This window comes from Rhinopithecus bieti, unplaced genomic scaffold (assembly GCF_001698545.2).
Source record: "Rhinopithecus bieti isolate Rb0 unplaced genomic scaffold, ASM169854v2 scaffold_56806, whole genome shotgun sequence".
In the NCBI taxonomy this organism is placed as follows: Eukaryota; Metazoa; Chordata; class Mammalia; order Primates; family Cercopithecidae; genus Rhinopithecus; species Rhinopithecus bieti.
This window is the reverse complement of record NW_016823424.1, coordinates 420,473-440,551: the sequence shown is the minus strand read 5'-3', so window position 1 is coordinate 440,551 and position 20,079 is coordinate 420,473. Positions and strand designations below refer to the sequence as shown.

General features: G+C 52.5%; 2 protein-coding genes and 1 long non-coding RNA gene across 11 annotated transcripts in view; 2 read left to right on the top strand and 1 right to left on the bottom strand.

Moving 5' to 3' along the window:
• EIF4B (eukaryotic translation initiation factor 4B) overlaps window positions 1-7,544 on the top strand; it is a 36,465-nt gene extending 28,921 nt beyond the window's left edge. The window contains exons 10-15 of one of the 4 annotated variants that reach the window (XM_017861467.1): window positions 364-461; window positions 2,882-3,095; window positions 3,686-3,741; window positions 4,615-4,720; window positions 5,011-5,083; window positions 5,469-7,544. In XM_017861467.1, the coding sequence (XP_017716956.1) occupies window positions 364-461; window positions 2,882-3,095; window positions 3,686-3,741; window positions 4,615-4,720; window positions 5,011-5,083; window positions 5,469-5,549 (628 nt within the window). In that variant the 3' untranslated portion in view covers window positions 5,550-7,544. Of the gene's footprint in view, window positions 1-363; window positions 477-2,881; window positions 3,096-3,685; window positions 3,742-4,611; window positions 4,721-5,010; window positions 5,084-5,468 lie in introns of all 4 variants that reach the window. The other 3 variants (XM_017861465.1, XM_017861464.1, XM_017861463.1) reach the window with 3 other exon arrangements.
• Window positions 7,545-10,047: 2,503 nt separating this feature from the next.
• Window positions 10,048-12,679, bottom strand: LOC108521579 (uncharacterized). The gene is made up of 3 exons (XR_001883220.1): window positions 12,467-12,679; window positions 11,605-11,705; window positions 10,048-11,286 (listed from the first exon to the last, which is right to left on the bottom strand). It is a non-coding gene; the product is annotated as an uncharacterized LOC108521579 (long non-coding RNA).
• The window catches only part of TNS2 (tensin 2), a 17,534-nt gene continuing 9,977 nt past the window's right edge, over window positions 12,523-20,079 (top strand). The window contains exons 1-7 of one of the 6 annotated variants that reach the window (XM_017861459.1): window positions 12,523-12,679; window positions 17,389-17,497; window positions 17,991-18,028; window positions 18,926-18,964; window positions 19,284-19,322; window positions 19,474-19,523; window positions 19,779-19,950. In XM_017861459.1, the coding sequence (XP_017716948.1) occupies window positions 12,623-12,679; window positions 17,389-17,497; window positions 17,991-18,028; window positions 18,926-18,964; window positions 19,284-19,322; window positions 19,474-19,523; window positions 19,779-19,950 (504 nt within the window). In that variant the 5' untranslated portion in view covers window positions 12,523-12,622. Of the gene's footprint in view, window positions 12,680-12,974; window positions 12,998-14,107; window positions 14,789-14,851; window positions 15,796-17,388; window positions 17,498-17,990; window positions 18,029-18,925; window positions 18,965-19,283; window positions 19,323-19,473; window positions 19,524-19,778; window positions 19,951-20,079 lie in introns of those variants that run through there. The other 5 variants (XM_017861462.1, XM_017861457.1, XM_017861458.1 and 2 more) reach the window with 5 other exon arrangements.

Sequence of the window (20,079 nt, the reverse complement as noted above, 5' to 3'; positions counted from 1 at the left end):
TTTTTAGTAGAGACGGGGTTTCACCGTGTTAGCCAGGATGGTCTCGATCTCCTGACCTCGTGATCCGCCCGTCTCGGCCTCCCAAAGTGCTGGGATTACAGGCTTGAGCCACCGCGCCCGGCCGATAGCGTTCTTAACTGTCTTAGTTGATTCTTGCTGAAGTAATTAGGGCCAAAGTGTGTCTTAATGTCTGTAGCTTTCAAATAGTTTGAGGGAAAGATAAATTTATATGCACATACACCTATAGATGAAGCAAGTGTGGTAGAGTATTAATAAATGATGGTTCTTGAGGGGTCAGCATGGGTCTAAGGTGGCCTTCATTGAGCCAGGCATAATGTGTATTTTGTGAAATCTCTCGTACAGACACCCAAGCTGGCGAAGTGAAGAAACTCAGGAACGGGAAAGGTCGAGGACAGGAAGTGAGTCATCACAGACTGGGACCTCCGCCACATCTGGCAGAAGTAAGTCAGACCAGGGTGGGTATTGTGTTATTGCCGTTTTCCATAAACTATCCATAACCAAATTTTGCAGAGACTTTGCAGTATTTAAATTCAGTCATGAACTCTTTATATGAGTTGCATGGGCCAATTGGAGTTTCATGTCTTCTGCTCCAAAGAATTTGAGGAATGGGTACCAGAGTAGACCTAGACGATCTGCTTAATAATCTACCACTGAACTGGGTACTTGGCTGTTAGGCTTGTCCCTTCATTTTATGTCTTTTTTTTTTTTTTTTTTTTTTTTTTTTTTTTTTTTGGTGTATTTTCATTTTATGTCTTGACATCTTAGAATGTTGTTTATTCAGAACAGTCAAAGGCTTGGAGTTTCATATGGGCTGTCCCAAGACCAACCTTTTTTGATGTTATCATCACCAAAGCAGTGTTCTCAAGCAGTGTTATTACTGGTTGATCAAGCACTTTTAGTGTTTTAGAAACCTAAATGGTTGAATTGTAATACCTCCCTTCCCTTACCATGATGTGGTTTTTTTTGTTTTGTTTTGAGATAGGGTCTTACTCTGTCACACAGGCTGGAGTGCAGTGGCATTATGATGGCTCACTGCAGCCTCACCTCCTGGACTCAAGTGATCCTCCCACCTCAGCCTCCCTAGTAGCTGGGACTGTAGGCATGCACCACTACACCGAGCTAAATTTTATTTATTTATTTATTTTTGAGATGGAGTCTCGCTCTGTCTCTCAGGCTGGAGTGCAGTGGCACGATCTCGGCTCACTGCAAGCTCTGCCTCCTGAATTCATGCCATTCTCCTGCCTCAGCCTCCCAAGTAGCTGGGACTACAGGCGCCTGCCACCACGTACAGCTAATTTTTTGTGTTTTTAGTAGAGACGGAGTTTCACCCTGTTAGCCAGGATGGTCTAAATCTCCTGACCTCATGATCTGCCCGCCTCGGCCTCCCAAAGTGCTGGGATTACAGGTGTGAGTCACTGTGCCCGGCCTATACCCAGTTAAATTTTTGTAGAGATGGTTTCCCCATGTTGCCCAGGCTGCTCTCAGCCTTGTAAAGTGCCAGCCACTGTGATGTTTTTTAAGGTCTTTCCTCCCACCTCTAAATTGATTTGTACTTGCATTTCTTTTATTTATTTATTTGTTTGTTTATTGAGACGGAGTTTTGCTCTGTCACCAGGCTGGAGTGCAGTGGCACAATTTTGGCTTACTGCAACCTCCGGCTCCCTGGTTCAAGCAGTTCTCCTGCCTCAGTCTCCTGAGTAGCTAGGATTACAGGTGAGCACTGCCATGCCCAGCTAATTTTTTGTATTTTTAGTAAAGATGGGGTTTCGCCATGTTGGCCAGGATTGTCTCCATTTCTTGGCCTCATGCTCTGCCCTCCCTGGCCTCCTAAAGTGCTGGGATTATGGGCATGAGCCACTGCTCCCGGCCTAGTTTTTTATTTTTAAGACAGGGTCTCATTCTCACCCAGGCTGGAGTGCAGTGGTGCGATCATAGCTCACTGCAGCCTCCAACTCCTGGCCTCAAGCAATCCTCTTGCCCCGATATCCCAAGTAGCTGTTAGGACGGGTGCATGCAACCATATCTGGCTAAATTTAAAAAAATTTTTTTTTAGAGATGGCGTCTCACTACACTCCCCAGGCTGGTCTCAAACTCCTGGCTTCAAGCAATCCTGCCTCAGCCTCCCGAAGGAGGCTCATTGTTTTGAGAAGACACGTATTACCTTTTTAAAAAAACACACATGTGTAGGTTGTTGGTTTTTTGAGATGGGGTCTCACTGTCAGCCAGGCTGGAGTGCAGCGATACGATCACAGCTCACCTCATCATCCCTAGTAGCTGGGACTACAGGCACATGCCACACTCAGCTAATTTTTCTATTTTTTGTAGAGCTAGGGTTTCACCATGTTGTCCAGGCTGGTCTGAAACTCCTAGGCTGAAACGATTCCCCCCACCCCCACAGCCTCCCAGTGTCCTAAGATTACAGGCGTGAGCCACTGCACCCAGCCAGTAGGCTGTTTTTCATAAATGTGATTGCATCATAGTCCATGTGTGTTGAGTTTGAAGTTGAGCAGTGGTTACTCGAGTTTGGGGTTTCATCATAGGTCCTCTTCACATATGTACATTCTCCAGGTCAAGACACTTTAACATTGAGAATACAGAAAGGCTGTCAAGGATATTCATTCCTAAAAAGGTCAGATGGCTGGGTGTCCCTTAAGTTGTATATATGGTCATTATTTTTCCTGTTTCTCTGTGCATCAGTAAGACATTGTTCTGGAAATACTTGTAAACCACTGGTTTAGGGATAAATCCATCTTTGGGAGCCAAAACTTGGATGTGAACCATTTTTCACACTATTGAGATCCTAGTAGATGCATGAGCATCTGCAGCCTGATAATTTGATCTTTTCACTCTGGCTTCACAGATGCACGAAGGAGAGAGAGTGAGAAGTCTCTAGAAAATGAAACACTCAATAAGGAGGAAGATTGTCACTCTCCAACTTCTAAACCTCCCAAACCTGATCAGCCCCTAAAGGTAATGCCAGCCCCTCCACCAAAGGAGAATGCTTGGGTGAAGCGAAGTTCTAACCCTCCAGCTCGATCTCAGAGCTCAGACACAGAGCAGCAATCCCCTACAAGGTGAGTCAGCTTGGAAACAGTAGTTGGTTAGCTGTGCAGATTCTAAAATACTGTGATGTAATGACAGAAGATGCCCTACAGGATGCCAGCATTGTATAGCGCCTTATAAGTTATGCTGGCTTTAGTCTCTTAGTGTGCTGGAATTGGCTCATAAGACCTAGTTGTTCCATTTTCTGGAGTTTTGATAGACAGTTGACATCACTTTGGTAGCTTGAAATCAGCTATGATGGGAGTACTAGTGCCGCACAAATCTGCAAATATAAGTCAGAGGCTTGAGCCCAGGAGGTGGAGGTTGCAGTGAGCCAAGATGTGCCATTGCACTCCAGCTTGGGCGACAGAGTTAAGACTCCAAAAGAAAAGAAAATAGCAATACTAATCCTGCATGATGTGATAATTAGAAAGCATATGGCATTTAGTGTTCAAATTACTGCTTTCATTGCTTTCTTTCCCATATTTTAATGTTCCATAAAGTTGAGTATGATTTTGTTTTCTGTAAAGCTTACCTACTGCATTTGGAGGATGATTATAAGTTTCTTGGCTGTTTTCTTCCTGAAACAACTGATGAATGTGATTACCTGTTTTCCTTCTAGTGGTGGGGGAAAAGTAGCTCCAGCTCAGCCATCTGAGGAAGGACCAGCAAGGAAAGGTGAGCTCATAGTATGGGAAATAGGTTTTTCACCTAGAAGCCTAAATAAAAAGGTCTCCAAAATTAGATTTTGAAGAGCAGTGTGTCTTGCACCTGATACTGTGTTAAGAGTTCTTGGGTTGGCCAGGCACGGTGGCTCACACCTGTAATCCCAGCACTCTGGGAGGCCGAGGCGAGCAGATCACAGGTCAGGAGTTCGAGACCAGCCTGGCCAACATGGCAAAACCCCGTTTCTACTAAAAATACAAAAAAATTAGCCGGGTGTGGTGGCACATGCCTGTAATCCCAGCTACTGGGGAGAGGCTGAGGCAGGGGAATTGCCTGAATCCGGGAGACGGAGGTTGCAGTGAGCTGAGATGGCCCCACTGCACTCCAGCCTGGGCAACAGAGCAAGACTCCGTCTCAAAAAAAAAAAAAAAAAAGAATTATTGGGTTATCTACCTTTTCTTGCCAGTAGAGGGGAGGAATGGGCTCTTTGGAGAAAATATGAAACTCTGCCCTTTCCTGGTAGAACATTTCTTTGACAGGAGGAGGAAAAAAATCGGAAGGAAATTAACACTTTCAGTCCAGATTAGAAATGTCACCATCAGCAAGGCCAAGGTCACTACAGAGCGTCATAGTCTTTATTTCCAGCTTGCTTTTCATGATGGCACATCCCTACATGGAACTTTTAGTGGATTTTGTTTGGTTTTGTATTTTGTGTGCTATAGAGGATGTGGAAAGAAGGGCTTCAGGAAGGAAGTCTGGGTTGGGGTGAGGTTAGTTTCCCTCAGTACATGTGGGCACAGTTTTCTTCAGCTTAAGGGAAATCTTAGGAGAGGGACATTGATAATTTTACTTGCCTTTAATTTGTTTACATTACTGCTCAAGCAGATGAAAATAAAGTAGATGGGATGAATGTCCCAAAAGGCCAAACTGGGAACTCTAGCCGTGGACCAGGAGACGGAGGGAACAAAGACCACTGGAAGGAGTCAGATAGGTATGCTTGTTCTCTTTCTCATTATCATCTTTCCTCTGATCCACATGTTTGTGTAATTAAGAAACTAAGTTCTTGGTTCTCAAAGCACTGTCAGATCTCATTGTGAGCAAACTAAAGTCAGCCAACGTAGACAGTTAAGATTCTGAAAATCTAGAAGTAATACATCATCCAGACAATAAGGACTGTTGACTAGAGATGCCTGTTCAGTGCCTTGAAACTGCATGCATGCACCTATTTGTATTAGGCGAGTCCTTTCCTAAAGATGTGGTTTTATGCTTACGTCTCTGCAGGAAAGATGGCAAAAAGGATCAAGACTCCAGATCTGCACCTGAGCCAAAGAAACCTGAGGAAAATCCAGCTTCGGTAAGTGTTGAAGGCTGCTCCCAATTTTTCTTAGAATACTTTTTGCCGTTGGACTCCTTTCCATTTGGAATACAACGAAGTGTTTGGAAATAAGACATTGGTCTTTATCTGAAATAGCACAAGAAGTTTAGCTTTTTCCTGGTTTCTGCCTGCCTTTGTTCTCATCCCTTTTGCAAGGTGTAGAGGTGGTATGGGACTACAGTAAGATCACATGTGCCTCTGACCCTCTTCCCTAGTTCCTCTCCAGTGGACAATGCTGATGACCAAGCAAGTGGGTGTCATCTGACTGTCATCCCCCATTGCCAAAGGATCAGTATTCTGTGTCTTGGGTTTTGATGTGATAATTCAAGGCCTTCATTATCCTGTCACTCTCGTTGTGTTACAGAAGTTCAGTTCTGCAAGCAAGTATGCTGCTCTCTCTGTTGATGGTGAAGATGAAAACGAGGGAGAAGATTATGCCGAATAGACCTCTACATCCTGTGCTTTCTCCTAGTTTCTCTCCACCCTGGAACATTCGAGAGCAAATCAAAACCTCTATCCAGACAAGACAAAATAAAACTCACCATCTCCTGAAGACCTTTCTTACCTTTTTTTAAAAACAAAAAATGAAATTATTTTGCATGCTGCTGCAGCCTTTAAAGTATTGAAGTAACTGGAGAATTGCCAACATAGCCAGAGAGAAAGGGACTACAGCTTTTTAGAGGAAGAGTTGTGGTGCGTTATGTCACCACACAGTTGCCAGTGTGATTAGTGCCTAGGGGGCCTCCATTTAGCAGAAATGGTAATGACAGTGATATAACGTCTGGAACCTGGTTGGGCAGTAGGGGAGGGAGGTAGAAGGAAAATTGTGAGATTTCTACCTTTTAGTTTTTATCCTATTGTGGCATATATGAAGTTCTCAAAACATTATCTGAATAACATTTCCAGCTCTATCGATAAGGTAGATGTAGCTCAAGTTGTTTTGAGCTCTTCCAGAGAGCTGCCAGCCCGTCCTCTTATTTAATTCTGAGTTTTGGGGCCAGCGCCTAGGGGAATTTTTTTTTTAATCCCCCAGGGGTAGTTTGGGTAGTTGGGAATGAGACTATAGGCCATAAAGAATAGGACTGCATTGGACCAAAATAAATGGGAAAATCATGGTTTGAAAAGAAGCTTTTGGGAAGTGATGAGTCATTCTGCACCAGGTCATAGGGGAAAATCGTGTGACCTCCAGCAAACACATGAATGGTTATTTCCTGGAGCCGGAAGCACTTGGGGTCGTGGTAATTCCCAGTGTTTTCTGTGTCCTAGTTTTACCCTTTCTAAACACTGTCCTTTTTGAAAGTTTGAATATATCCACATTTTGTTGAAACCTTGAAACAAAAAACTTAGACTCTTGTCGTCATCTTAAGTTCTTCGTGCTACTCTTAACCTCCCAAAAAGCAGTCTCTAAGTCACATAGATGATGTCTTGGGCATTTTCTCTCTCAGCCATGGACAGTTGTGAAAGGAAGAATCGCTGCTTTTCTCAAGCAAATCGGTTTCTTGATGTCTTTTGGTTCTCACTCCTTGCCTGCTCCTGATGCTTTGACCCCTTTTATAGATCAGAGTGCTCTAGAATAATGGATGGTCTTGGATGGTGGATAAATAGGGACAGGGACAGGTAAATTGGGACCCTTTTTTACAACCTTGATGGGTTTTTTCCCCCCAAGTTTCCTTCTCCACTGAAATGCTACACCAATGCTTATTGGATTCATGAGGTAGCCAGACCAATGTGTTGTTTTTCTTTATTATTATTTTTTTTAAAGCTTCCCTTGAGAGAATAAATGGTAATGGAGAGAACTATTTAACAAGGTCCTGGTTTCTCTTGCAACACAGTAGCTAAACTTGCCTGCTTTTATGTGCATTTTTGTAGGGATCGGCTTGGTAGACAGTATTAGCAGAGAAACGACACCTTTATCTTGGTTTGCAAGCCCTTCTCCCATCAGTCCTAGATTAGGCCCTGTTCAGCCATGCAGGGGTGTTCGTTTATGCGTGCTGCAGCAGTGGGCATAATATAATTTACCCAGTTGACAAAGGTGTGTACCAAGTGAATTTAAATAATTGGTGTGGATTGGCCAGTAGCTAAGAAGTGGGCTTTTAAATAGTGTTGAACATTGAAAGGTTTTTTTTTCTTTTTTAAAGGAAAAACCATTGATTGTAGATAATGAAAAGCTAGGGTTTGCCCTCTTCATGTCTACTCTCCTTCCAAATAGTTATATCCAAAACTGTTTTTCCTTCTCCCCTGCCTTGTCCCCCCTATTAAAATAGAAATGGGGATTAATGTCCCGCTCCTGAATACATGTAAAATTTGTACAAAAATATCTTCTATGAAAATGATTTGTAATCTGTAGACTTATTACCTGGGAGATGTCTTGATGTAAAATCCCATCCTTTGGGTTGTGGGTTTTTTGTTTTCTCCAAATAAATCTGATCTTTAAAGTTCATTGTAATGCTGAAATTCTTTGACATATACTCTGCATTCCCAGTGGTTTTTACTGGAGTTGTTGACCACCTGTTCCTCCTTCCCCCACCATCTCTGAAGTTTTCATTTAGCATTGGATACCATATTGTCCAAGGTCAGAGGGTGGGGTTACAAGGGAATCCATTTCAATGTTTATTGAGGCCCAGTAATACAGTTTGCATCCTAGCTCCCCTCTTGCTTTTTTTTTTTAGCCTAGTGTTAATTATTTAATCACCTGGATGTGCTTGCAGTCTATTTCCTGTACTGTTCATTTTAATCAAGATGTGGGAACTCTTTAAGAATGAATCCTTGTGTCCCTGGGGCAGTTCCCTCATAATCTCCCTCCCTTACTTCAGCAATCTGGAGAGGTGCTGCTCCCTTGAGCCAACACCGCACTGGTGGACCAGAGATACTGGTGACAACCTGGTCAAGGTTACCAGAACAGAGGCTTACAGACTCAGTGGGAATTTTCCAAACAGCTAGGGACAGACTGGTCATTGTTGCAAGGCATGAAAGGGGTTAGGACAGTGGCAGAGAATCCCTAAGGTCACAAGGAGGTGGAGCATAAAAAGGAGCCCGGGAAAACCTCAGTCAACAATTTTGGGGATTTAAGAGCCAAGAGGGGGAGCCAGTTAACACAAACGGCATTTCCCAGCCAATTGGAGCAGCTGCTCTTCTAGTTTCTGGCCAGTGCATTTTTCTCTGTTTTCCAAAATTGGCAAACTTGAGGGATATGAGACTCAGCTGTGATGATGTGAAGGCTTTTCAGTGTGGCTTTAGGTGCCCCTATTGTCCAGGCTGCCTGGGGAACCTACAAGGTAATGCTTGTTCACTGCCTCTCTACCACTGGAATCAGTTTCAGTCACATTCTCCAAGCTTTTGTTTCAAGCCACTCTCTTAGCTGTGCAATACTGAGGTCTAGGTAAATGATGGAAAGAAGGATCAAAAATAGGAAAGGCTTGTTGAAAGAGGTTTATGATGGCTGTGTACAGAAAGGGTATAGAGGAAGGCCCTGTGTATGGCCACATCCTCATTTAAAAAGTGTGTGGCCAGGTGCGGTGACTCACGGCTGTAATCCCAGCACTCTGGGAGGCCAAGGAGGGCAGATCACGTGGTCAGGAGTTCTAGAGCAGCCTGGCCAATATGGTGAAACCCTGTCTCTACTAAAAATATGAAAATTAGCCAGGCGTGGTGGCGCACACCTGTAGTCCCAGCTACTCAGGAGGCTGAGGCAGAAGAATCACTTGAACCCGGGAAGTGGAAGCTGCAATGGACCGGGATCGTACCACTGCACTCCAACCTGGGTGACAGAGCAAGACTGTCTCAAAAAAAAAAAAAAGATGTGTGTTAGCGGTGCATGGTTGCTCACACCTGTAATCCCAGCACTTGGGGAGGATGAGGCAGGAGGATCGCTTGAGCCTAGGAGTTTGAGACCAGTCAGGGCGACATGGCAAGACCCTTCTCTTTTTTTTTTTTTTTTGAGACGGAGTCTCGCTGTGTCGCCCAGGCTGGAGTGCAGTGGCCGGATCTCAGCTCACTGCAAGCTCCGCCTCCCGGGTTTATGCCATTCTCCTGCCTCAGCCTCCCGTGTAGCTGGGACTACAGGCACCCGCCACCTCGCCCGGCTAGTTTTTTGTATTTTTTAGTAGAGATGGGGTTTCACCGTGTTAGCCAGGATGGTCTCGATCTCCTGACCTCGTGATCCGCCCGTCTCGGCCTCCCAAAGTGCTGGGATTACAGGCTTGAGCCACCGTGCCCGGCCGGCAAGACCCTTCTCTACAAAAAATAGAAAAATTATCCAGGTATGGTGATGTATGCCCATAGTCGCAGCTACTCGGGAGGAAGGATCACTTGAACCCAGGAGGTCAAGGCTGCAGTGAGCTGTGATCACACCACTACACTCCAGCCTGAGCAACAGAGCAAGACCCTGTCTCAAAAAAAAAAAAACAAAACAAAACAGTGTGGGTCCACCCAGAAGCCTCCCAGCTGCAGAAGTGGACCCAGGACTGGTCAGCCCTCATTGCCAACCTCTTGTAAATCTTGAACTACTGGACAAGCAGGGGGAAAGTGCAGGTGCAGTATCCTACTTCACAAGGGCTAACTTGAGGCTGGTTAGATCCCACGTGTATCCCAGTCCACATTAGCCTAGTTTCTTCTCAACAGAATCAAACACTATACTCTGGATCCCAAGGCACTAGGGTCCCAGTTCGTGCTGAGGGCGTCGCCTCAAGTGCTAAGCGAGCTCACAGCATCTGGTTTCTCAGTGAGAGAGCTGCACATCTGCTCCTGGGAAGCATTATTTGTCAAATAAGCCTTGTTTCTCAGCAACCATTGTAGTCCCCAGGGCCACAAGTAAAGAGGGACTTGCCTTCCCTTACCCTCCCCCAAAAGAAATTTGGAAAAGACGAGCTGAGCTGCTCCCCGCCCAGCTGCAGCAACCTCCTGCTTGGACAATACACCCTCTGTCCTCAGCCAGGAGATCCGCCTCTGGAGTTGGCTCTGCCCCTTCCCCCACTCTTCCTGGTTCCCAGCACCCAAACCCTCTACTGGAGTTCTCCTGACCCAGTGGTCTCCAGCCAGAACAGTCCCACACCTTCAAATCCTCCCCCTACAGTCCCTGCACCCCAAGGATCTGAGCATATTCAGTAACAGGCATGGGGTCACCCCAGACCATGGAAGAGGGGATTCCACCTTCAGTGCCAAGATGGACCACCCTCTGCATAGTCAAGGTAAGAAAACCTGTGTGGACGGAGGCCAGAGGTGTTCCTGAAGTTATTTGGCCTTTATTAATATCAACCTGGCTTTCTCCTCCTCTCCTCCCTCCCCCCTGAAGCTCCTGCTGCTGTGAGCTGGAAATCAGGATGCCTGGCTGGCCCATGAACCTCTCATTTTTGTTTCACTCCCACCAAGCTACCTCCTGCATAACTTCTTATTCTCAGCCTTTCTCATGAGCTTCCTTCCTGCAGCTCCCTTCCCCACTATCCCCAGTTTGAGAGTAGGAATCAAGCCAGAGCTGGGAGTTGGGCCACCCATCTTGTGACCCTTTTCCAATTCCTGGGAACCTTAAAGTTCCTCTCATGGGCCTGCCAGGCAGCAGCAAAACCAGCATGTGTGAGGTTCTAGCCCTTACCCCTCACCTCTCTGGGGTCCAATCAAGTTCCTCTTTGAGTCCCAGTCTCTCCATTGGTAACTTTAGAGCTTAGGTAAAGGTACTGCCACAGCATCCATCCCAGGGCCCAGCCAAAGACCCTAAGGAATGCTGGGAAGAGCAAGATGTTAAAAGAGCTGGTTGAAGGCTCCAAAGACATGAACACATTTAATTATCTCGTGTATCTCGATTACATAATCAAATCTGGCCAAAATACATGGGACAACCTTCAGCCCTGCCCTTTCTCCAGGAGCCTCCAATCCCTGCCACTCTCCTCGGTATTCCCCTAACTCTTGCCCCTCCCTTCCTCCCAGTGCCTCCCTACTCGTTCCTGCCTGGCTCCCCCAACCCACTCCTCTCCTGTCCCCAGTGCCCAGTGACTCCCACTGCTCTAACCTCTGAAACTGTCTATTGAACACCAACTCAACCAAGAGCAGTAAGATCAAGGCTTCCCAGTCCCAACCATATCCACCCCTCCCAAATGCCAGTTTCTGGGTGGGGAGGACACACCGTCATCACGCACTTCTTTACAGACTCTTCTTCCCTGCTGCAAGACTGGAATCAGGTGCTCCGCCCCCTGGAAATGAGAACCAGTCTTCTCAGCCTTTGCCAAAGACAAGATGAGCACAGAAGGGACTCAGCTGAGATGAGACAGGGAGGGAAAGAAGGCCTTAGAGCCAGTGGTACTGGCTGCTTTGGGCAGGCACTGGGCATTGAGCCCTGGGCACTGGGTTCTCAGAATCCCAACCTCCCTTCCCCTGCCCCTTTTCATCATGGAAAATCCAGCAGGGAGGGTGAAGAAGGGAGAAAGTTTCAGGAAGTGCTCACTGCTAAAGGACGCTCGGGAATGTAGGAATGGCAATAGGTTCAGAACTTCTAGGAAGATATCCCCTACCTTATCCCTACCCTCCACCTTCCCCTCCAGGGTGGCACGACTCGAACCTGCCCTAGGGCCCATTAGCTCCATTCCATGAAGTTCCTATCCAGTACCAGGCACTGCAAAAGAAGAGAATGAAGTCAGACCATAGAAAGAACTTCCATCTCCATTTGGAAAGGCTGGACTCACATTAAATGTAAGGAAGACCTTCTCAGAGGTCTCCTGCAGGGTGGGAATGACGGTCCAGCTCTTTCAAAACAGGGCAATGGGCCAGGCATGGTGGCTCACCGAAGAGGGAATCGCTTGGGCTCAAGAATTGGAGACCAGCCTGGGCAACAAAGCGAAACCCCATCTTTATAAAAAATTAGCTGGGCGTGGTGGCGCCCGTCTGTAGTCCGAGCTACTAGGGAGGCTGAGGTGGGAGGATCGCTTGAGCCTGGGAGGCAGAGGTTGCAGTGAGCCGAGATCGCGCCACTGCACTCCAGCCTGGGCGACAGAGACTCCGTCTCAATGAATAAATAAAGCAGGGCACTAGATGGGATGGCTGGAGCTGCTTGCGGGTGGAGATGGGGGCTTGAGCCTGATGGAGAGGTCCTCAGCTGTGAATCCTTTCAGAATACTAGCCCAGGAGGTCTCCTGTGAGGCAGAGGACCAGGGAAGGGTGTCCAGCGACTTGGGCCAAAAGTAACACCAGGTGTCTTCACCTGATTCAGGCGCCCGCCTGGGGTAGGGGACGCTAGCACCACCAGGGTAGGCCACGGGTGGTCCTCTCAAGCCAGGCCCAAGCCAGGCACACTCCCGTGGGGAGGGTGAGAGGCTGAGGCTGCGCGGCAGTTCCCTGTCCCCTTGTTCCTAGTTCCTTCTCTGGACCTACGCCCACCGTTTCTTCTGCGTCTCTCTGGCTCGCGTGTTTCTTTTTGCCTGTGTCCCGCCGGGTCAGGCTCTCCCCGTCTCTGAGACTTTCCCGTCCCCGTGTCCTCCGCGGCCGTCTCTCTCCAACTCTCTCTCCCCCTCTCAGCCACTTCCTGTCTCCAGTATGTGCCTGGCGCGGCCTGGCTGCCCGTCTGCGCACCCTCTTTCCCCTCGGCTCTTTGTGAGTGTGGGTTCGCGGGAGAAGGTGGGGAGGAGAGGAGGCCGAGGGGCGGGGAGCGGGCGGAACGTGGGGATTGGAGCTGGGAGGGAGGAGGAGGAGGAGCGGGCGGCCACGGGCGCGGGCGCTGGACGCGGGGCGCGGCGGGGGCGGGAGGGAGCCCAGCCGAGGCGCGGCCGGCCCGCTCCGCCGCCAACCGCCGCCGCCTCCCGCGTCCGCTCAGCGGCGGGCCACGGTGCGGGAATGGGCTGGCCCGGGGGCTCCCCCTGCCTTGCCTTGCCTTTGCCCGCCCCGCCGCGCCCCGCCGGGCGCCCCCCGCAGGTGAAGCTGGCCGGCGCGCCCTGCGGCGGGTGGCGCGCCTTCTGCGCTACGGCCGCTGCGGGCAGTTCGGGCGCCAGGGGGCGCGGGGCGCGGCCCAGGACTGGGGCTGGGGACTCTGGCTGGCCGCGGGGAGCTGGGAGCAGCTGGAGGCCGGGACAGTGACTAGGGGGCGGGGCGCGGCCGCGGTCCTACTCGATCAGGCCACCACACCTTCCAGCACCCGGGGCGCACGGGGCCGCGAGCCGTGCCACACACGCAGGCCCGGGACCCGGCCTGGTTTTCCTTTCCTGCTTCACATGTGGGACACTGAGTCCCAAGCGGGCACAGATGAGGCTACTTCGACTCGCCAGCCCCGCTCTGCGACCCCCTTCCTTCTCTGCCTCCATCCTCCAGACCCTTCTGGGCACACCCCCAGAGCCGCCGCCCTCCCTCGCTCCTTCCCTGGGCCTTACCCCTCCTCCGCGGCGGCCGGGCTCCCAGCCTCCCTTCCAACCACAGCTATTTCCAGGAAGGGGGGTGTGGGTGGAGGGGGTTCTCCAAACAAACCCAAGACTTCGGAGAAAGAGGGGGCCCGGCTAGGGGAGGAGTTGACAGGCTCTGGAATGTTACAGGCGGGAGGAGGGTGAGGGTCCAAGTGGGTCTAGTGATGCCTTCCCAGCCCTCCTCAAGTGAGCTACTTTTCCCCTCGGGACTGGCTCATAGGGATTCCATCCCTGCCTCCCTTCCGAGGTGCGAGTGCCACAGGATGGGAGGGACTCACAGCCACAGTGGATCCTGACCACCCCACCCCTCACCGGACTCACTGCTTGGGCATCTCCTTGCTGGATCTGGGTGGGGAGTGTGAGACCAGTGAAGGTGACAGGATGTCTGGGGACCTGTTCCAGGTGAGGGGACTTTCAGCCCCTATGGAGGCAGCAGGAGAGCGAATCCTGTAGAGGAATCCTGGTCAGGGCCATGTGCCATAGAAGGTGGGACTGGACAGAAAAAAGCCACCCCCACCGCCCACCTTGTCACACTGCCCCATCTCCCCCAAGCAGGGCTGGGGGCTGGACAAGGCCAGGCCCGGTTGCCCACACTGGCCAGGGGCCTGGAATGTGCTGGGACACAGCCAGCCTGGCAGGATGGGGGTGGGTCGCAGAGCCCGTGCTCCTCTCCAGTTACAGGCCGGGGGCCCAGGCCTGCCACACAGATGCCACCTTCTGGCCAGGATATCCTGGGGACACACTTCTTGGCCTGGAAAATTGGAGCTTCAAGGGAGAGGTCTCAGGCTAGGCCCAGCCCAGTCAGGTCCTCACAAGGGTCTCAAGTGGGCACCCACAGCAGGCCTCACCCCAGAGAATGCAGGATTCTCCATCCCAGAGAACCCATCCTGACGGGTATGAAGGAGCAGGAGGCAAGTAGAAGGGATCCCGTGGGAGAAGCCAGGGCTGTGGGAGTTGCCTGAGTACTGGGACATTCAATAAATACCATGCAAATGAGAGGGGCACATTTGCACATTCTTGCAAGTGACAGCTACAGCCGGTCCCAGGGGCTGCTGTCCACAGCTTGGGGCTGAAGACTCCCAGGCCATTAACCCCTTAGCTCTTAGGGAGATTACTCCCCCTTTTCCAAGGCCCCATCCACCTCCCTCCCTTGACTCCCAGGACGGGAAGTTGGCCATGTTCCCAGGAGGGAGGCGGGAGGCCCATGGATGGGGGTGGAGTATGTGTTGGGAGGGGGGACCTCCTGTCCAGTCCTCAGGCCCCGGGACAGCTGCTGAGGAAGGAGAGCAGACCCAGGAGAGCCATGAAGGTAGTACTCAGGCTTCGGGGTTGCGGCGGGGGGAGGGTGCAGCCCTTGGGTGGAGAGCCCAAGTTGCAGAGCTGGAAAGAGGGCTAGGGATCTGTGAGATCATGTCTGAAACAAAGCCAGGGAATGGGTGAGTGGGGGGCACTGTGTCAGAAGCAGAAACCTGGGGGCTTTCAGGAGAAGGGCCTCATATGCCTTAGGCTGTGGCAGGAAAATGGATTACTCCCCAAACCTGAGCAAAGCAGTCTTGTGGCTGGAACTTGGCCTTGCAAGGTGTTATTGAGGGTAAAGGTGGGCAGTGCATGCTTTCCTTTTCCTACTTCATACAGAGTGAAACCGAGACAGGAAGGGGGCGCCCAGTCCCATTTTTACCTGACTCTCAGGACACACTTGGGATCCTGGGCCTGCCTGCTGGTAGTAGTTCCCAGCTCCACTCCCTCCCCAGCGGAAGTCCCTCAAGAGCTTGAGAGTTCTGGCTGGAGCCTGGCTGGGACACACTGTTCCCCACTTGCCCTTTAGCCCTGCTCTGAGACCAGAATTCTCACCCAGCCCCACTGGGGGCAGGATCTCAAGACCATGGATCCCTGCAGATCCCTGGAGAGTGTGGTGTCCCAGGTGTGGGACAACTCCAGAGCTGGGGGAATTGGGGGAGCAAAAGATCACAGGCTGATACTCCCAGCAGGGTAGATCCTGGGAATCTGATCTCCTGGCCTCCCCCACATCCTCCCCCCTCCACTTCCTGGAGCAGCGACCTGCCCCCTTCCCGCCTGCACTTCCCTCCACTTCCAGGGCCGGGCTTCTCCTCACACCAGCCAGACAGCCTACCCTCCGCCCAGGGGAAGCGGCTGCCTCCGCCAGGCCGCTTCCAGGAAGCCCCGGGCCAGGCCCCAGCATTGTTCAGGCCCTGGGGCCAGCACCCCAGCCAGCAGAACACCATGAAGTCCAGCGGCCCTGTGGAGAGGCTGCTCAGAGCCCTGGGGAGGAGGGACAGCAGCCGGGCCACAAGCAGGGTAGGAGTGCCCACCAGCTGGGCAAAAGGGGGCAGGGGTGGAGGTGCGGGCAGCGGGGGAGGGGACCTGGAATCAGGCCAGGCCCTTTTCCCAATTTCAGCTTCCTCAGCCTTCTCTCCTGGCCCAGCATCCCCTCTGGAGTGGCCAGGGCTGTAGTGTGAGGGGATGTTTGGGTTAGAGTGGGTACCACTGTCTGTTTTGGCTCCTCTCACCTTCCCTGCTCTAGCCTGGGCCAACCCTGGGGGTCCTGGCCCCCCAAACCTAAGCCCCAGGTACCTCACTGTAGGACTTTGCCACGCACTATCCAGGTATCCTAGAGCAGACTCAGAGATCATCAGGCCCCTTCCCTGGCCCGGGGAAGTTTGAGGGAAATGGGGTGGCAGGGCAGAAAAGGAGAGAGGAGAGGGAGTCAGGAGTGCTTTGGAACTGGAGGCTTGCTTTCCACTGACAACATCCATATCTGCTGCTAATGCCTGCATGCTCCCAAGTGTCCTAGTGGGTCCAACAAACTTGGTCCAGCCCAGAAGTGTTGCAGGGACAGTCAAGAAACCAGAGATGCTGCCCACATCCCTATCACTCCCTTTCCCAACTTCCCAGCCTTGCCCCAAAAGCAGCAGCTCAGGACAACCTGAGATACTACTGTGATGGGTCCCCAGGAGGTGGACAGCAGGAGTCTGAACTCCAGAGGAGGGGGAATATGGGTAAAACAGAGAGGTGGCAAGGAGACAAGCTGTCCCCAGACAGAGGATAGGAAGAGTGAACCCACAGTTTGTAGGGGAAGGGACTGAGATAGGCCTGGGCCATAAGGGGGCATCCCAGGCTCCTGCTTCACTGCACCTCTGGATCAGGAGGGGCTGAACAGGGAATCTGGTCCACTCCTTCCTCATTCAGCGTGTGAATGAATCCCAAGTGCCAGGGGGCAGGGGGGCAGGGGAGAGCTCACAGCATCCAAAACCAGCTAAACATCTCTCCCCAGTGACAGGCCTCTGTTTCCCTCCAGCATGACCACCTCCCTTATATAATTGCTGTCTGCTGCCTCAATGCACAATGAGTAAACATGTTGTTCTGACCGTGGGGGAGGAGGGCATGTCAGCTGCCTGGAGCGTGGGGACAGCAGGAGCTAAAGGAGCAGGACTGGCTGAGGCCACTCCTGCTGGCTCAGTCTGGTGCTGCAGGACTGACATACAACACGTATGTCTGGAACCTCCCTGCTCACTCTGCACACAGGTCTCCATGCGGGGAGGACAAGATGGGAAGAGTCAGGGAGTACCCCTACTGCACCAGGGGGAAAGCCTGAGCATGTGGGCTTTCCACAAGGGCATCACATACCAGGGCCACGTGAGGGGCCCAAGTGATCCCCTGGGGAGGAGCTGACCCAGCAAAGGTGACGCAAGGGGTCAGATTCCATACACAGTTGAGGACAGACCAAATGACCGCCCTGAAGCAGCTGTGGCCAAGTGCGTCCTACAAGTTTGAGGGCTTGATCTGGATGGAGGAAACCAGTGCAGTGCTAAGGCAAGGCTCCTGCCCAGTCCCAGAGATGAAGATGGGCCCACTGGGAACTCACACCTCTGTTTGTCCTTCCACCCTCAGCCTAGGAAAGCTGAGCCTCATAGCTTCCGGGAGAAGGTTTTCCGGAAGAAACCTCCAGTCTGTGCAGTATGTAAGGTGACCATCGATGGGACAGGCGTTTCGTGCAGAGGTGAGGCGCTCTGTCCTGTGACTCTGAGACCCTCTACCCAGTACCACTGTGTTGCACAACTCCAGCAGGCCAACTCACACAATCTCAAATGTAATATGCTGCTCCTGGATTAGGCACAATGGCACCTAAGAGGCAGCTGCCTCCCCCTTCAGATGGCCCTGGCTCCCCATGACAGACACCCCCCACAACCCAGGAGACCCAGTATTCTCCACCATCTTCCCATCCTGACTTGTGACTGTAGTCTTCCTTCCCTCCCTTCGAATCCTCACCTCCACCCACCCTGGAACGTTACCCCTGGCCTGGGCAGTAGTACCCCACTGCCACACTCTTCCCTCAAAACCTAGCCCTGCTCCTCCGCCCTAGCCAGCCCAGTCCAGCTGGGATCCTGGAAGTCCCAGGATCTGGTTCCAGGGTCTGGGAGATGAGGGAAGGCCATTCCTTCCACTGTCCCACAGGCCCCTGCTAACCCCTCTCCTCCCCCTACCTCCCCTAGTCTGCAAGGTGGCGACGCACAGAAAATGTGAAGCAAAGGTGGGTATCTGATTCTACCTGATAGGGGGAGAGGGTCTGGAGTCCCTTCCTCCTCCCAAACAGGCTTCTCCAACCACACTGGCATCAACCCTCCACCTCCACCCCTCTCACTATTGGGGAACCCCTCCTGGGTGGGAGGGGTGCTGACTGGGCCCTTTAAGAACCACCCTACTCCGCCTTCTGGAGGGCTGGCCGGCCCAGGCGGGTGGACAGCGAGACAGCGTTTGTCTTGGTGCTGTGCCCAGGCTGCAGCTGGCGAGAGGATGGGGGTGGGGAAGAGGAGGAGAATGAGGAGGAGGAAGGGTGGGGTGGGTGGGGGGTGGGGGAGCAGGATTTCAGAGACTGGGCAGCCGGATGGGCTGTGCCTTCCCTCTGGGGAAGGGTCCTCAAAATGCCTGGGCAGGCCTTGTCCTGGGCCGTGGAAAAACTGGGCCTTTCCAGAAATAAGCTGTAAATAGCACCCACTGTCCACTGGGCACCCAAGACAGCCCTATCTCTGAGGAGGTTCCCTGGTCTTCCTGCAGGGCAGGGAAGGAGGGTCCCAAGGCCCTGGAGCTGGCGCCCAGGGGCGGGGTCTCCCGGTGAAAGAGGCCAGTGTCCGTCCCTGGCCATGGCCTGCCTGCGTGCTCTATATATAACTCCTGCCCTGCAGCTGGATGAATGGGGGTCTGTGTGGGCTGGGGGCTGAGCGCCAAGAGCAACAAGTGGGGGGCCTGGGGGGTGGGGGACCAAGAGGCCAGAGGGGAGGTGCCCTTAAATAGCACAACCTCAGCTGGAGCCTGTGCCCATCCGCTGAAGGCCCCTCCACCTTCCTCCTGAAGCTGAGGGGCTACCCCATCCTCAAGCCCAGGAGAGCCCTTCACCAGGAGCTCAGTTCCTTACTCGGTCCCCTTCCAGGTGACTTCAGCCTGTCAGGCCTTGCCTCCCGCGGAGTTGGTGAGTGTGCTCTGGGAAGAGGTGGGGAGGGCAAGGAACCTGGCCATGGTGTCCAGAGGTCTGGTGGCTCCAGAGAGGGCCCCCAGGAGATGACCTTGAATGGAGTGCTGTGGGTATTGCTCATCCTACAAGGAAAGAAAAAACTGTCTAAGTCCTCTGCTGATCTTGTGCCCTTGGGCCTGCTGGGGGTAGGACTCCTCTCCCCTTGTTCAGTACAGCCTTCATCAGGACACTGACATTCCCTTCCACTGTCCCCAGGCCCACACTCGTCCTTGCCCCTGCTGTAACCACTCCCTTTTCCTCCCCCATCTCCCTCTAGCGGCGAAACACGGCCCCAGTCAGGCGCATAGAGCACCTGGTAAGGTGATGCTGGAGGAGGAGGGGGAAGCAGGTAGCTTTGGGAGTAAGGATCTAGATTTCCTGAAGACAAAAGTGCATGGCTCTGGAGTGGGCAGTCTAGAGTAGGGGGCACCCAAAGAGATGTCCAGACACTGTCTGTTATCCACCAGGGATCCACCAAATCTCTGAACCACTCAAAGCAGCGCAGCACTCTGCCCAGGTAAGTAAGGGTGCTGGGGTGGTCCCACGTGACCCCCTTTCCGCCGGCCCCACAGCTCAGCCCAGGGCACTGCCCCTCAACAAAGCTCCCCGGGACAGCCCCCCACCCCCAAAGCGGTATTCTCCCTCCGGACCGACCCACCCACCCTCAGGACCCACCAGGCTTCACCTGCTGCCCAACAGACAGCCTTCCCATCACACTAGCCACCTCCGGGTGCCCCGCCCCTGCGTTCATGCGTAGGCTCCCCCTCCCCAGGAGCTTCAGCCTGGATCCGCTCATGGAGCGGCGCTGGGACTTAGACCTCACCTACGTGACGGAGCGCATCTTGGCTGCCGCCTTCCCCGCGCGGCCCGATGAACAGCGGCACCGGGGCCACCTGCGCGAGCTGGCCCACGTGCTGCAATCCAAGCACCGGGACAAGTACCTGGTGAGGGGCGGGGCCATCAGGAGTCAGCCAATGAGAGGGGCGTGGGGTCCAGATGGGCGAGGCTGATCACTGACGTCACCCCCGGAGGCGAGGCCGCCAGTGGGCGGGACCAGGGGGGCGGGACCAGGG